The sequence below is a fragment of the Ovis aries genome, chromosome 23 (assembly GCF_016772045.2).
Source record: "Ovis aries strain OAR_USU_Benz2616 breed Rambouillet chromosome 23, ARS-UI_Ramb_v3.0, whole genome shotgun sequence".
Lineage (NCBI taxonomy): Eukaryota > Metazoa > Chordata > Mammalia > Artiodactyla > Bovidae > Ovis > Ovis aries.
Window position 1 is genome coordinate 41617369 of NC_056076.1, and position 15544 is coordinate 41632912.

Below are 15544 nucleotides of genomic sequence, written 5' to 3' on the forward strand. Positions count from 1 at the left end.
GCAAAAGCTGTGTATGTTTTTTCCTATTTCCCCCTTCATTTGAGATTTGCAGTGTATTCAGCTGGGACTGATGTGACATGTACTCTGTCCTTTTGAAAATTCAAAAGGTAAACATTCACATCTACATATTTGGAGAGGAGTCCTTATACTTTCGTATAGCAAAGGTAATAAACACATAAATGCATGGATAAATAAACAAACACATTTCTCCTTCAATCAAGACATTTTTTAGTGACTAGCAGGGCATCTCTTAGACTTACCCTGAAATTTGTACCCACCCTGGTCCTGGTCCCAGTCCTGGTTTTTCATGCAAGATAAATACGGGAATAAAGGAAAACCATTCACATGCCATAAATCCTGGGCCAGCATTCCCTCCCTGAGCCAGCCAGCTAACAAATGGAAGCAGGAGGCAGTCATTGCCCAGAGGCCTGAAGAGAGCTGGATGGGGTTGTCAACTGAAAAAGAAACTACTCGACCTAAAAGTTGAGAAAATGTTTTGCTGAAAGATTTACTTTTGTTTTAGTTTTGAAGGATTCGCTAACAAAAGAAACCACTTGTCACACACAATAAACAATTTCAATATTTACTAGAGGATTATTTGGCTTCATTTCAACATGTGTGTCTGAGTGTGAAGTCACTCAGTCGTGTCCGACTCTTTGCGACCCCATGCACTGTAGCCTACCAGGCTCCTCTGTCCATGGGATTTTCCAGGCAATAGCACTGGAGTGGATTGCCATCAATCATTAAAAAAGAGAGAAATAATAACATTAGAGAAAAGTTAACAGCACATACATCACCAAATCGGGCCAACCTACATTCAGACTAATATCATCATCAGTTACGGATTTGTGGGCAAAAATGCAACTCTGGTTTTACTTTAGCCTTGTTACAATGCTGTTTGTTTCACCTTGTGAGTCACAGGATTGCGTTAGATTCCTGGGGGTTGGCCAGACCTCCAGGGGCTCAAGAGCTCCAAGACCCATCCCTTTCTTATCTAAATTGCCTGCTTACTTGCTGTGCTTGTGGCTGAGGGCCTAAGAGCGGGCAACCTGTTTCCATCGCGAGTTCCCTCAGGGCTATGGGGCGGCTATAATGCAATGGCTTGCTGGCTATAGCATCCTTTTGTGTACTGACATGGCAGCAGTATTTTTCATTCAGAAGGTACAGAGTAGAGCCAAGAGGTCGGGCTGGGGACCCAAAAGGGGAGATAATGTCTCTGCCTGGTATACAGAAAATGCTCATTGAAGTTTTGGGGGAAGCAGAAGGAGAATATTTATTTGGCTGCAGTGGGCTACAGTCCACAGTGTTGCAAAGAACTGGATACAGCTGAAGTGACCTAACACGCACACATTCCAAGTCTTAGTCGCGGTATGCAGGCTCAGAGTCGTGGCATGTGGGGTCTAGTTCCCTGACCAGGGACTGAACCAGGGCCCCTTGCACTGGGAACATGGAGTCAGCCACTGGATCACCAGGGAAGCCCCTGAATTGCCTCTTTTCTCTGTGCTTTCGTTTCTTCATCTGTAAAGCTGAGAACAAGCACGTCTAGGACCCATTATTCCTCTCGATAAGGTTCATTTGCTTCCTCCGTTAGAAAGCCTCGCCAGACCTAATTAACTTCCTCTATATGTTTCCATTCTTGTTTATCAAATTTGAAAACCAGAATAGCGATTTATTATTTTCCAGTGAGGAAGGTACTATCGAGCATATCCATTGCTTGCAGGCAGTTTTATATATAATAGCAAATAAAAACACCATAACACGTTGAGAGAGGGAGAAATAGTGGATGAAAGGAAAAGCTGGTTTTTTTTAGAACGTTCATGGCACTTTCCCCTGCTTTTTGAACAAGGGTTCCTGTTTAAATTACACAACTGACCCTGAGTTCTGCTGGCATAGCACCATTCTTCCACTATTTTAATATTTAAAGTGTCTTTTTCTTCATGAACTTCTCAAGACCAGGGCCCAGTTCTTTTCATCTTTTAGGTAAATTCAATGCCTGTTGCAATATCTTTTGAAAGAATAAATGAAAGTGTGTAGAAATGAATGAAAGAAACAAATATTTACAGAACGGGTCACAGAGCATCTCTGCGTTGTTTTCCTGCCAAGAGTCTGTCACTGAGCCTCCTTCCTAAGGTGGTTTGCTGTCAGTCACATTCATAAACCAGGGAGTTCAGTATTTGTGTTTTCCATGTCAGACAGCTTCTGTCAATTTTAAATGGTTTGGTTATCTTAACTTGGCTGAATTTTTGTTTTTGTCTGTTTTTTACATGTTGCTTTCCCAAGAAGAAAGCTGGGGTTGGTGGATTCCAGTTGGATGAAAGGGTTCTGGCATCTTGAAGCTCTGCAGGAAGGGCCAAGTGCTGTGAAAATACCAGCTGTGGTTTAGTGAAGAAAGCTGTCTCTCAGTGGCATCTTTCAGTCCACTGTATGTCCATTTCAGGAGGTACAAGGCCCAAAATCCATGCAAAAATTACACACAGGGACTCTCTGTACATTTCAAACCTCTCAAAAAAATGCCTGCTCCCAGCCATCTCTGAATTTACAAATTCTTTAAAGGGTATGAATCTGCTTTGTAGTTCATGTTGGGAAAGTTCCAGGCCTAGAGGACGTAGGAACTGCTGATGCATTTGATTTTGATTTCTTTATACTTTATCAGTTGAGATTTAAATGAGTTTCTATATGAAGAGAACTATAAGATAACTGAGCTTGTGGTCCATCTTTTCTCCCTGGAAGGATATACAGAAGTGATGTAGACGAAAGCTTTGGTTGCCATCATTTTTAGTGATTAAAGCACAAATGAAATCCAGAATGTTCTACGGGATAGACTATAGTCTAAGATTCTAGAATCTTACAGGGTGACTAGTTGGAAGGAGAGATTTAAGCAGAGGACAATTCTAAGTTGTTTTAAGTAATAAGTCCCTTGAACTTGATACCTTTGTAGAAACTTTAAAGGGTAGGAGCAAGGAAAAAAGAAAAGGATTCATTTCTGAAAAAAGAAAAAAAAAGAGAAGCAGCAACAGCATAGGAGCAAGGAAAGTATTGTAGCCACGTGTTTCAGGAAACAAACTTACTCAGAAGGGCAATGCAGACAGTGGAGTGCAGCTTATTACACCGCCGGCCCGAGGTGGAGTCTCCTCTTAGCCAAGGACCCCAACCAGTTTTTGTGAAAACCTTATATCCCCTAAGCGTATGTGCCCAAACCTACCTCCCCAAAATTCCCTGAAACTAGTCTGAACAAAGGAAAAAGAAAGATACAATCAAAGTTAACCCATGATTCATATAGCATATAGCTCAAAGTCCACAATCCGGCCCAAGATGGAGTCCTATTTTCAAGATAGAGCCTGTTCTGTTTCCTCCTTCAAAAGAAAAGAAAGGCAACTTTTATGATTGTAAACACTGGATTGCCCAAAAAGGTTGTTTGGGTTTCTCTGTTTAAAAAAAAAAAAACAACTCAGAGGAACATTTTGGCCAACCCAGTCCTTTTTCCCCTGGGGAGTTAAATCAGTTATTGTAATAGGCAAAGACGCATTAACCAACCACCTATTGTTTGCAGATTTCTGTACTGCCCCGAGGCTCTGCGCTACAGAAGGTTACAGTCCATGGGAGAAGTGTGAACAAACCTATAGCACCGAAAGCAGCCCCTCTGCCCAGATAAGAGTTTCCTCTACAGCGTCCTTGAAAGGTGACCCCTGCCTAGACAGCATCCTTCCAGAGACCATCCAATGGTACTTCTGGAGACAGCCCTAGTTCACTCATCTTTTTACATACATATGTGATTGGCTGACTGATTTTTGGCTGTGCTGGGTCTTCGCTGCTGCGTGTGGGCTTTCTCTAGTTGTAGTGAGCGGGAGCTACTCCCCACTGTAGAGGCTGCTTCTCTTGTCGCAGAGCGCAGGCTCAGTTGCTCTGCAGCACGTGGAATCCTCCTGGACCAGGGATGGAACCTGTGTCCCCTGCATCGGCAGGTGGATTCTTATACACTGTACCACCAGGGAAGGCCTTTCACTTATCTTTGTAGGGACAAAAGCAATTACAGCCTTCAAATTCTACTTGAGAAGCCTCCTGCAGAAAAAATAGAAATTAATAAACACAACTTCAGTGCACAGCAGAGAGGATCTGGGAGTTCATGAATCACGGGCCTAGATTATAAAATGGCATCACGTTGATGCCAAAGATGACATCCTTGCTTCCCTGTGGAACAAAAGACATTCTCAAAAGACATGTAGAACTAAAAGACATTCTCTTCATCTCCAAAATAGGCTTCAATCTGGGCAATGAGTAAGCAGATTTAGCTGCTCAGAAGATGTACAGCCTTTATATATATTGATAATATTTTTTTCTATATGTATGCAGTCTTCTTCAAGGAGAGACAAGGCCCCTTAAATCACAAAAACTGTTTCACACATTGATGTATTTGCAAAAACAGAGAATGGCTGGTATGTTCACTTTCATCTGGATTCCTTGCCTTGTGCAGACAGTCATAATTATCAACTCACCAGGAGCTCACACACCGTGGCTGGTTTATTGTTGGGTTTATCAATCATGGCAGTGGAAGGGTGGGTACCATGGGGAGTCCTCAGTAGGATATTGATTCTGACCCTTGTTGGATGACTTGGGGAGGGTCCAACAAGGTGGGGCTTTGCTGTGGATCAGATGCTATCAAGAAGTGGGGGCAATTCTATAATTGTGTATCTTAATAAATCTTACCTGGAAGGAGGGACCACTTGAGCAGGACAGAGGCTGTAACTGGTAAGAAGCAGCAGGTCGTATAGCTGGGAGAAAGAAGTATTTGGTCATTTCCATGGTTTAGGAAATGTTCATGCTTTCATCTATGTTCAGACAGACTACAGAGTGATCTTGTCTTGATCCTTCTCGGTCCCAGAGTGGTCTTCTCTGATGGTGAGGTTCTGTGACACTCTGTGTTTAACAGGAGATGACAGGGCTCGGCTTTGAGAGCCAGGCCAGATCCGAAGAACCTGGAGGCCGAGGTGATCTAGAGGCTGGCTCTGGTACCCAGACAGCTTTCCTCCTCCTCATAACATTCTCTGTATGAGATGCTGAGCCCCATAAAGGCAGATGCCACTTTTTTTCATCCCTACGACTCCCAGCCTAGCATTTTAGAAGGTGTTCAATGATAATCTTTGCTTTGTTTTTTTTTTAATCGAAGTATAGTTGATTTACAGTGTTGTGCCAATCTTTGTAATCTCTGAATGATTGAGTATATACAGGCTATGGGCAGGCTACGCAGAGTCTTGAATGGGCTTCTCTCCCAATTATCTTTTTAAAAAGAGATAAACGGTGTGAAAAGAGTTCCTGTTTTCTTAGCATTGGTGGATGTAAACATGAGTCAGTCTGATCTGATCTGGAGACATTCTTACCTTGAGGAATGGATGTTAACCACAGGCAACTCGATAGCCTGAGCCACCTGCCTGGGTCCGGTTCATGTCTGTTGCCTCATGTAATTCATAAATGTCCCCATTCATTGTCAAATATTCTACGCTCTGGATGATAAGTTATATAATCACCACAAATATAGTTGGGAACCTCTTAACTATGGAAAGGAGGCCTGCTTTGGAACTGCAGCCAGTGGATACCAGGCATGGGGATTTCTAGATAGCGGCTAATGAGCGAGAGGATTGCAGGGCTTCCTAAGGCCTCTCTCTGAGCTCAAATTCCTTGTTTGTTGTTGTTCAGTCAGTAAGTCTTGTCCAGCTCTTTGTGACCCCCATGGGCCATAGCCTACTAGGCTCCTCTGTTCATGTTATTTCCCAGGCAAGAATACTGGAGCGGGTTGTCATCCCTTTCTCCAGGAGATCTTCCTGACCCAGGGATCAAACCCGCATCTCCTACACTGCAGGTGGAGTCTTTACCACTGAACCACCAGGGAAGCCCTCAAATTCCTAAATCCTGTTATTTAAATTTTTAAAGAGGGAAATATGAAATGGACTTATCCTAAGGAATAAGACTGTGAATCACTTAAAAACTGCTGCAGTAGGGTAATCAGGAACATGTCTAACATTTGTCAGATTTATTCCATGCTTTAATTATATTATTCTTCCATGAAAATTAGTTTGTATATTTTGTCTGAGAATCAACAGAGGTGACTTACAGTTTCCTATGGATAATACCATGTTGATAATTAAAATGGCACTGAAAAGTTTACCCCAGTCCTTAGGTACATACGTAAAGCTTCAGGTCAACTCTCTAATTTTATAGATTTTGTCTCAAAGGCCCAGGAAGACTGAATCCTTTTGTCCAAAGTAACTGAACAAACCACTGTGACCAGGCAAACCCACAATGTTCTGTATCTTCATTCCTAAGATGTGCTTGACAGTAATTTTATATAGAATTAATCATTAAAATGTATTTTGGAGACTTCACCGGCAGCCCAGTGGTTAAGACTCCACAGTTCCAATGCAAGGATCCCTGGTTGGGGAAAGAAGATCCCACAGGCTGTGTAGCATGGGCCAAAAAATAAAAAATATACCTTGTATGTGATTTTTTTTTTTCCATGTGGGCTGTTAGTTCCACAACCAGGGGCTGAACCTGGGTCACTGGCAGTGAAAGCTCAGAGTCCTGACCACTGGACAGCCAGGGACGTCCCTTGCACGTGTGATCTCACACAGGGTTCTGTCTCCTGGATTAGTCAGGAAATTTATCCCATAAGCACTCTCTGCTATGAAACCTACACACGCCTGTTCCATTTCTGCTTTCCATGTGAAACTACTCTTATTTCGTATGAAACGATGAGCATTGAAGTTGGGCTGAAATGCTCGAATCAGCAAGAGGAAAGTCGTTATTGGCATATCTCCATTTCTGTTCTGAAAGGTTGTAACTCTTTAAGTAGGTAAATAAACAATGGTTAATTACAACGAAACAAGATATGCCTTATATTTTAAAATCTGCATGAGGAAATGAGCAACATTCTAAACTAAAGGGGTGACAATGTAAGTCATTAATTGTCCCAATCAGGAAAGATACTTTGATCAGTTTTCATTTACTTATTCACTATTATTATTATTTTGGTGGCACCATGCGGCATGCAGGAACTTAGTTCCCTGGCCAAGGATTGAACCCGTGTCCCTATATTGGAAGTACAGAGTCTTACCCACTGGGTTGTCAGGGAAGTTCTGAACTTTCCTTTTTTTCAGCAATATCTTTTCAGTGGACATCAAGCTGAGAATCTCACAATCATTAAAAAATAATTTTACAAATTTTAGCAGTTATGTTGTAAGAGGAAAGGAATCAGATTTTTTTTTTCAAGTGTAGCAAGCATGCATAAGGGAATACTGCTTCCTTCATTTAAAGGGCGTGTCTTAGAATCACCAACCTCCTCTTCCTCTCTGCTTGGAGGGGACACCTAGATTCTGCTATTTTCTTCCTGCGGGGAAGAGGTGCCATCCCAGAACTCACCACGAGGGGGCACCCTCCACAATAGCTCAGCTCTTTCTCTTCAGAAGTCTCAGCCCGTTGTCTAGCTTGCTCTTACAAATGCCCTTTACTTTTGTGAAAGAGTCAGTGTGAAATCTCTTCCCGAAATACGTATTTTTAAAAATAAATATAATTCACTATAGTAATATAAAAGAGAAATAAGAAAGTTATTTAAAATATGTATTTCAACATAGTTGTTGCTCAGTTGTGAAGTTGTGTCCGATTCTTTGCGACCTCGTGGGTTATAGCCCACCAGGCTCCTCTGTCCATGGGATTCTCCAGGGAAGAATACTAGAGTGGGTAGCCATTTCCTCCTCCAGGGTATCTTCCCATTCCAGGGACTGAACCCGCATCTCCTGCATTGAAGGCAGATTCTTTACCACTGAGCTACCAGGGAAGCCTTTAAACAAACTTACTAGGTGATTATTCCACATCCTAAAATTTGAGAATGAATGACCTAAGGGAAATAGTACCACTTAAAAGTAATATCATAGACATTTTCTGATATAAGATGTCAAAAATTTTTATAAATTTATGATTTAAGTAAATACTGCTTTTTGTCTTTAAGCTTCAGGTGCTCAACATATAAAGGTTACAAATACACTAGGAAATATATACAAAGAAGTACTTGGATCTTATGCATAGAGACAACTGCTAAAATGCAAATACAGGTGTGTTGTATTGATGATTCAAATAATTTGAGTGGCACTGCCATTGACGATGAAATGATCAAAGATGAAAACCTCATTGTAAACCTCCAAATAAAATGAAGTCTAGTCTTGATTTCTATTGCAGCTGCATGCCTTTTGGAAAAAAAAAGTATATATTGGGGCTTCCCTGGTGGTCCAGTGGTTAAGAATCCACCTTGTAATGCAGGGGACACAGGTTCAATCCCTGGTCCAGGAAGATTCCACATGCATGGCACAACTAAGCCTGCACACTACAACTAGTGAGCCCAACTAGTGAGTAACAACTACTGATGCCTGCACGCCCTGAACATGTGCTCCACAACAAGAGAGGCCGCTGCCTGATATGCCTGCATGCAGCAGGCACAGCCAAGAACAAATAATTAAAATTATTTTTTTAAGTATATATGAATACTAAAACAACACAAAAAAACACTGCCTTATATGTGAAAGGGTGTTTAGGTGTGAAGCAGTGCTATAGGTTGAATGTTGGGTCCCCCCAAAGTGAAAGTGAAAGTCGCTCTGTCGTATCCAACTCTTTGTGACCCCATGGACTGTATAGTCCATGGAATTCTCCAGGCCAGAATACTGGAGTGGGTAGCCTTTCCCTTCTCTAGGGGATCTTCCCAACCCAGGGATCGAACCCAGGACTCTCACATTGCAGGTGGATTCTTTACCAGCTGAGCCACAAGGGAAGCCCAAGAATACTGGAGTGGGTAGCTTATCCCTTCTCCAGAGGATCTTCCCAACCCAGGGATTGCAGGTAGATACCAACTGAGCTATCAGGGAAGCCCAGGTCCCACTAAACCTCATGTCAAATTCTAGTGCCTGAGGTGGATGGTGTTAGGAGGTGGGGCCTTTGGGCGGTGATTAGCTCAAGATGGTGGAGGCTGCAGGGTTGGGATTAGGGTCCTTATAGACAAGGCCCCAGAGAGATCCCTTGCCCCTTCTCCAGGTGAGGACTCAAAAAGATGATGGGCTCTCCCCAGAACTTGACTTTGCTGGCATCTTGAGCTCAGACTTGCAACCTGCAAAAGGTGAGAAGCAAATGTCTGTTACTTACAAGCCCCTAGTCTGTGAAATTCTGTCACAGCAGCCAGCCTGGACTAAGTAGTTAGGCCCTAGGCTCAGATAATGGTAGCTCTTTTTTTTTGTTAACCTTTGTGAACGTTTCAGGAGGACTTTGGGAGGTTGTGCAGTGATGGTTAGGGGAGGGGGCAGTTCTCTGGGAATATTGCAAAACATACAGCATCCCGACTCCCCTCAGAAAGTCAGCTCGTGCTCCCGATCCAATTTTTGCAACAACAAAAAATACCACAACAAACTTCCCAGATACTCCACCAGGGAACTCCCTCCTCATGAAGAACCACTGCTCAGGAGCAAAGAGCCTCCTTCCCCCTGCATGTAGCTCCTCGCTCTGGGTTCACAGATCAGAGGGATGCCTACCACCTCAAGACTCTCTCTGGGTCTAGGACAGGCCTGGACACTGCACATTGTCTACAGCTGGAGCTTAACTGGCCAAGCCTTCATTGCGGTCTTTCCATCTCTTATCAGCCAGAATCTCCCACCAGCTTCAGAAGGACTTTCACCTGGAACCAGGAGGAAGTGCAATTGACAAGCGTGGAGCTGTGTTAGAATCTAACTCGGGGCTTCTCAGGTGTGGTCAGAGGGTCATCTGCATCAAAGGAATTTGTTAAAAGTTTGGATCTCAGGCTCCACACCACACTTTCTCAATCAGAGCTCCAGGGCCTGTGGCCACAGAACCTGCATTTATAACAAACTCCCCAGGAGACTCTGATGTCCTCAGGGTTTATGGGCCTCAGAAGTCATCAGGAACCACCACGCTACACACAAGGGCCGGTCTAGTCATGTGAAGAGACGGGGGCCCCTGTAGGACTAGCCCGCATCAAGCCCCATGTGGCATTTTGGCTGTAACCCTGCAGGGGCATCTGGGATGCTGGGACGCACCGGGACCCCCAAGTGGGCCCCCTGATTTCCCATTGTCCCTTTTCAACCTCAACATTCCTGAAATGCCAAAAAAATAGCCCCTTCTGTTAAGTTTCTTCTTTTCACTCTTTTTAAAGAGGCTACTTTTTCAGACTTAGATCAGATGAATTCATATTCTGAATGTGCCTTCGTGTTAAAATAAGAGGGAAAAACTGGAAAAGAGGTAAGTTCTGTGGTTAAGGTTTTGAGGTTACAGATGTTCTTCGGGTGACTGTTGGCCACAGGCAGTTGTATGTTTTCCCCTCTATGAGTCAAAAAATATTTTATTCCACTTTATATAACTCTGCAAACAGACTAGAATTCTCTCACTCCAAGTTTGCTTTGCTTACATTTTAAGGTATTGGAGATTATTCCACTGGTATTAGTGGCTCAGATGGTCAAGAATCTGCCAGCCAATGCAGGAGATGCAGGTCCCTTCCCTGGGTCAGAAAGAGCCCCCAGAGGAGGAAATGGCAACCCCACTCCAGCGTTCTTGCCTGGAGAATCCCACAGGCAGAGGAGCCTGGCGGGCTACAGTCTGTGAGGTCGCAGAGTCGGACACAACTGAGTGAGCACTCATTCCAGTGCAAAGTGCTTTGAAGGCTCCTTTAAATAGCAAACCCCTGATGCCTTTAGACTAACTTGATTAACAAGAAGAAAACATTATTTCAAAATCACCTGTGACTTTAAAAATATTCATGATGCAAGCAGGTGTCCGTGTGCACCTGTAACGCACTGCCTGCTAGGAACAGAGACAGCGTTCCTCCTCGCCAGTGTCCAGTGGAAACAGTCGCCAGGCTCATCGTTCAGAGGACGAAGTTTGACTTATTACCTGAGGGAAAGGAAGCAGGCGACAAAGCTGGCTGATATTTTTGGAAAACTAGCTGACTGCAACATTTTGAGCTGGCCCTTAGCAAGATAAGATGTGGTGTGAGGAGCTGGCAAGCTTGCGCTGAGTCTTGGATATAATTCCCGAGAAAAAGGAGAGTGTTGGAAACGTCTGGGTGTCTGCAAGAAGGTGGAGGAGAAGGTCCCAGAGTTCAAGGCGGCGGAGCTCCAGGAGGACTGACAGGGGCCACTTTGTGAGGATCAAACCACCTGCAGCCGGGAGCGTTAGAGCGCCCTCTGGGGACCGCTGGCGGGACCGGCGTGGGGGCAGGGCGCCGTCAGCCTTTTTCAGTGTTGTCACCGCCTGTGTCAATTTTCTGCAAATACCCCATGATAGATGACTGTGGTCTTCATAGCTATTGCATCAATGATGACTTCATCCTGCATTTTTTGAAGGAGGTGGCTAAGTAAGGTGATTTAAGATCACAGACTTTGGAGTCTAGTTTTCTTTTTCTTTTTTTTGCATTTGTTTTTAATGTATACATATTATTGGAGAATAGTCGATTTACAGCGTCGTGTTAGTGTCAGGTGTACATCACGGAGACTCGGTTATACAGATAGATTATTTTTCAGATTCTTTTCCCTTACAGGTTGTTTTTCCTTTCTCTTCACAGGTCTGTCCCCTTTTTTCCCTATTGCCACTACCACTGCCCTCATCTGTACTTTGGGCCCCAGCCACTAACTACCCCCTGTCACCTGCCTCCCTCTCCTGGCTGCTGGGATCCTTCTAAGCAGAGATTCCCCCAGTGGCTCAGATGGCAAAGAGTCTGCCTACAATGCAGGAGACCCAGGTTTGATCCCTTGGTTAGGAAGATCCCCTGGAGAAGGGAATGGCTGCCCACTCCAGTATTCTTGCCTGGAGAATTCCATGGACAGGGGAGCCTGGAAGGCTAGGTCCATGCGGTGACAAAGAGTCAGACATGACTGACCGATCAACACTTTGACTTTCTTTCACTTTCAGCATCTTCCAGCAGCTCCCCGCATTGAGAATAACACCCAAATTCCCCATGGGACAGTTGGTCCCATCCACCCTAAGGGTCGTCTTACCTACAACCTCTGCCCTGCACACATCCTGGGCACTCACTTACATATCCTGGGCGCTTACCTGGGCTCAGGGTCCCTGCCCACCCCAGCAACTTGTAAGCACTGCCTGCCTTTGCCTCCACCTAGACTGGCAGACTGACCCTTATTCCCTGGATATTTACCCATCATCCTGTTACTGAGTCCCAGCTCACTCTGCTCACCACCTGACAAGCCAGTAAGTCCAGAGATGAGCTGTTGGCACAAGGAATAGTGAAGAGCTAGCAGCCCCAGAAGTCAATGGCCTACTGTCCCAAAGAGCCATCTCCCCCAAGTTAGGATTCAGACTTTTTTTATACTAAAAAGGGGAGGGGATAGAGACCAGTTTCTGGCCCAACTCTGGAGGGAGGAGTGTTAATTTCTTCCTTCCAGCAGCCATTGACAGGTGGGGCCTGGCCAGGGAATCTTCTGGGAGCTTAACAAAGGTGCTGGAGCCTGAATCTCATTCCCTGGCAGGTGGGGTTCCCAGAGATGGGCAAGCCATTATAACTTAAGCTCATAGCAACATGCCTTTAGTGATTAACTTGTAATAGAACAGGAAGGTTTTTCTCTATTACAATCCAACACCTGGGACAAAACCTGCACTCACTGATATTGAAAAGCACTTTACAGTTGACAGTGTTTTCTCATCCTTGATCAGACCCCACACTCAGATGGAGGTACTTTCTAATTGTACAGGGGCAGGAACAGAGGTTTGGAAAGGTCAGTGGCCCACGATAACTCTCCAGTGGCCTACCGGCCTCATTCTCCGAGGGGTGGGCGTGCAGGGCTGAGGATTGCACAAGCCCGGGTGTGAGTCCGGGCCAGTGTGCACGGGCCACTGCACTGACCTCACCTCCCGCGCCCACGCCTCGTCCTTCAAGAAGACAGGAGTTCAGAGTCGGGCTTGTTCCGAGGGTGAAATGAAACAATGCCTGTGGGGCGTCTACTAGGGCCTGGCTCGCAGCCGACACTACACGTGAGTTCCCTTACTGACCCGGAGCTCGGCGAGCTGCGTCGGACAGCGGCTCTTCCCTGGGGCTCCAGAGGCCACTGGGTGCCAACTGTGGAGCCCCGTGCGCCTTCGGACGCGATAGGGCGCTGCGGCGCTTGGGGTGGGGGGCGGTGGTCACACCAGTCCTCAAAGTAGTGTGGACTTCGGCCCAGCTCCGGCGGGGCAGAACTCGGAGGCCCTGGGAGGCCGGGCTGGATGCAGGGGCCTGTGGCGAGGGGGTGGGGGGCATTGTTCCACGCCGGCACCCCGAGGCGCACCCCTCAGAGGGCACACCGGCCGCCTCCCCCGCCTCCAGCCTCCTCCCACCCCGACCTCGCCTCTGCGCCTGCCCCCTTCCTCCTTTCCCCAGCTCCCACACTGTCCCCTGAGCCCCCACAAGCACGAGGGTCCCAGGCGGAGAGGGTTGGAGGCCCGCACATCTTGCGCCGCCAGGGAGCGCAACCCCGCCCCCACCGCCGCGCCGGCTGGCGGGAGGCGGGGCATGCGCACCCGGCGGCGGAGGGCGGCGGGGGGAGGACACGGGCCGAGGCGGGCGGGGAGCAGGGCGGGCCGTGGGCGGGGAGCAGGGCGCTGGAGCTGGGAGCGCGCAGCCAGCGCCGCCGCCGGACTCGGGCTGGTGTGCGAGCCTGGCGCGCCGCTTGCCGGGGATGCGAGAGACTGGGAGCCACCGCGCCGGGAGAACGCGAGCACCAGTGACTTCGGCCCGGGGAGAGCAGGAGACGGCGGCGAACCCCGCAGGGATCCTCGGGGCCGGGGTGCGGGGCCGGCGGCCGCGCGGGAGCGCGGGACGCAGACCGGGCGGGGCTGGCGGACAGTGATGAGCGGGCGCGCGGGGAGGCTGCACGCCGCCGCCGCCGCCCGGAGCATCCGCCGCCCGAGCTGCTGCTCGCGGCCCGGGCCCCGGCCATGGAGACGCTGAACGGCCCCGCGGGCGGCGGCGCCCAGGACGCAAAGCCGCAGCCGCCCGGCCAGCACCACCGCCACCACCACCACCTCCACCCGCTGGCGGAACGGAGACGGCTGCACCGCGCGCCCTCACCAGCCAGACCGTTTCTCAAGGACCTGCACGGCCGGCCTGCGGCCCCCGTCCAGGCCGCCCCCTCCTCGGCCCGAGCCCCGGCGCCCGCCGCCCCGCGCTCTCCCAGCCTCGCGGGCAAGGCGCCGCCCTCACCGGGGCCCCCGGCCGCGCCCGGCCGCCTCTCCCGGCGGAGCGGCGGCGCCCCCGGCGCGAAGGACAAGCCGCCGCCGGGCGCCGGGGCCAGGGCAGCGGGGGGCGCTAAGGCCGCTCCGGGCCCCAGGAGGGTGGCACGCGCGGCGCCCGCCGAGCCGCTGCCCCGGGTAGGGAAGCCACCGCCCGGGGCCGAGCCGCCGCCCGCCGCTGCCAAGGGCCGCAGAGCCAAACGCGCCTCCGGAGCGGTCCCCGCCCGCGCCGCCGGGCCCCGGGTCCCCGCCGTCGCCGTCCCCGCTGTGATCCTCGCCGTGACTTCCGCCGCCGGCTCCCCGGCCCCCGGCTCGCGCATCAGCCACACAGACAGCAGCTCCGATCTCTCCGACTGCCCCTCCGACCCTCTTTCGGATGAGCAGCGCCTGCTCCCCGCCGCCAGTAGCGACGCCGAGTCCGGCACCGGCTCCAGCGACCGGGAACCTCTGCGAGGAGCCCCCACGACCAGCCCCCCAACTCGGGGGGCGCCGCCAGACAGCCCCGAGCCCCCGGGACTCCTCGCCGCGCCCCCCGCCGCCTGCCTTGGGGGTCGGAACAGCCCCAGCGGGGTCCCCTCGGCGTCGCCGGGGCCGGGCGTGGTGGAGGATGTCGCGGGGCGCGCTCCGCCGGAGCGAACGGGTCCCGGGACCCCCAGGGAGCACGGGCCGGACGAGCAGCACCGGCTGGTCCCGGCAGCCGAGGAGGAGGAGCTGCTGCGGGAGATGGAGGAGCTGCGCTCAGAGAACGACTATCTCAAGGTGCGCGGCCTGCCCTGCCGCAGGTGTCCCGGCGGCGTCCGCAGGTCTGGGTGCGGGCGGGGACCCGCGAGCACCGGCGTCCCGGCCCCGAAAGCGCTTCCTCCCGGTGCCAGTCACTTTCCTGCGCCCGACACGCCGGGCGCTGGGAACTTGAGCCAAACTTGTGGAAGGAGCAGCGAGACCTGTGGGTCCAGCCGCTTCTCCACCCACTTAGCTTGATTTTAGAAAGTCGCGTCTTCCCGCGGATGCCTCTGCCCCAGTTGATGCTGCGTTAACTAGAGAGGCGGCTGTAACTGCTTTTTGGAGACGCAGTCGACCCCCTGCCCCCTCACCTGCGGGCGCGGATTGTCCCCAGCCAAGAAATTCTGAGCGGGACCCAGTGGGCCGAGTGCGGGTCTCGGAGGATGCAGACTCACCTTCCCCTTTTCCCGCAGTTAAGAAGGCCAGGTGCTCTCCGAGTCTCCCCCGGGCACAGACAGCAGGGTCACGCCGCTTTTAGTGAAAAACCTACGGCTCAGGAGTC

The 15544-nt window shown here is 49.6% G+C and overlaps 1 protein-coding gene across 9 annotated transcripts in view; it reads left to right on the plus strand.

Annotated features, from left to right (window-relative positions):
* Positions 1-13650: 13650 nt before the first annotated feature.
* Positions 13651-15544, plus strand: part of MTCL1 (microtubule crosslinking factor 1) — a 111712-nt gene continuing 109818 nt past the window's right edge. For all 9 annotated transcript variants that reach the window (XM_060405232.1, XM_042239550.2, XM_042239553.2 and 6 more), the window contains exon 1: positions 13651-15021. In XM_060405232.1, the coding sequence (XP_060261215.1) occupies positions 13969-15021 (1053 nt within the window). In that variant the 5' untranslated portion in view covers positions 13651-13968. The remainder of the gene's footprint in view (positions 15022-15544) is intronic.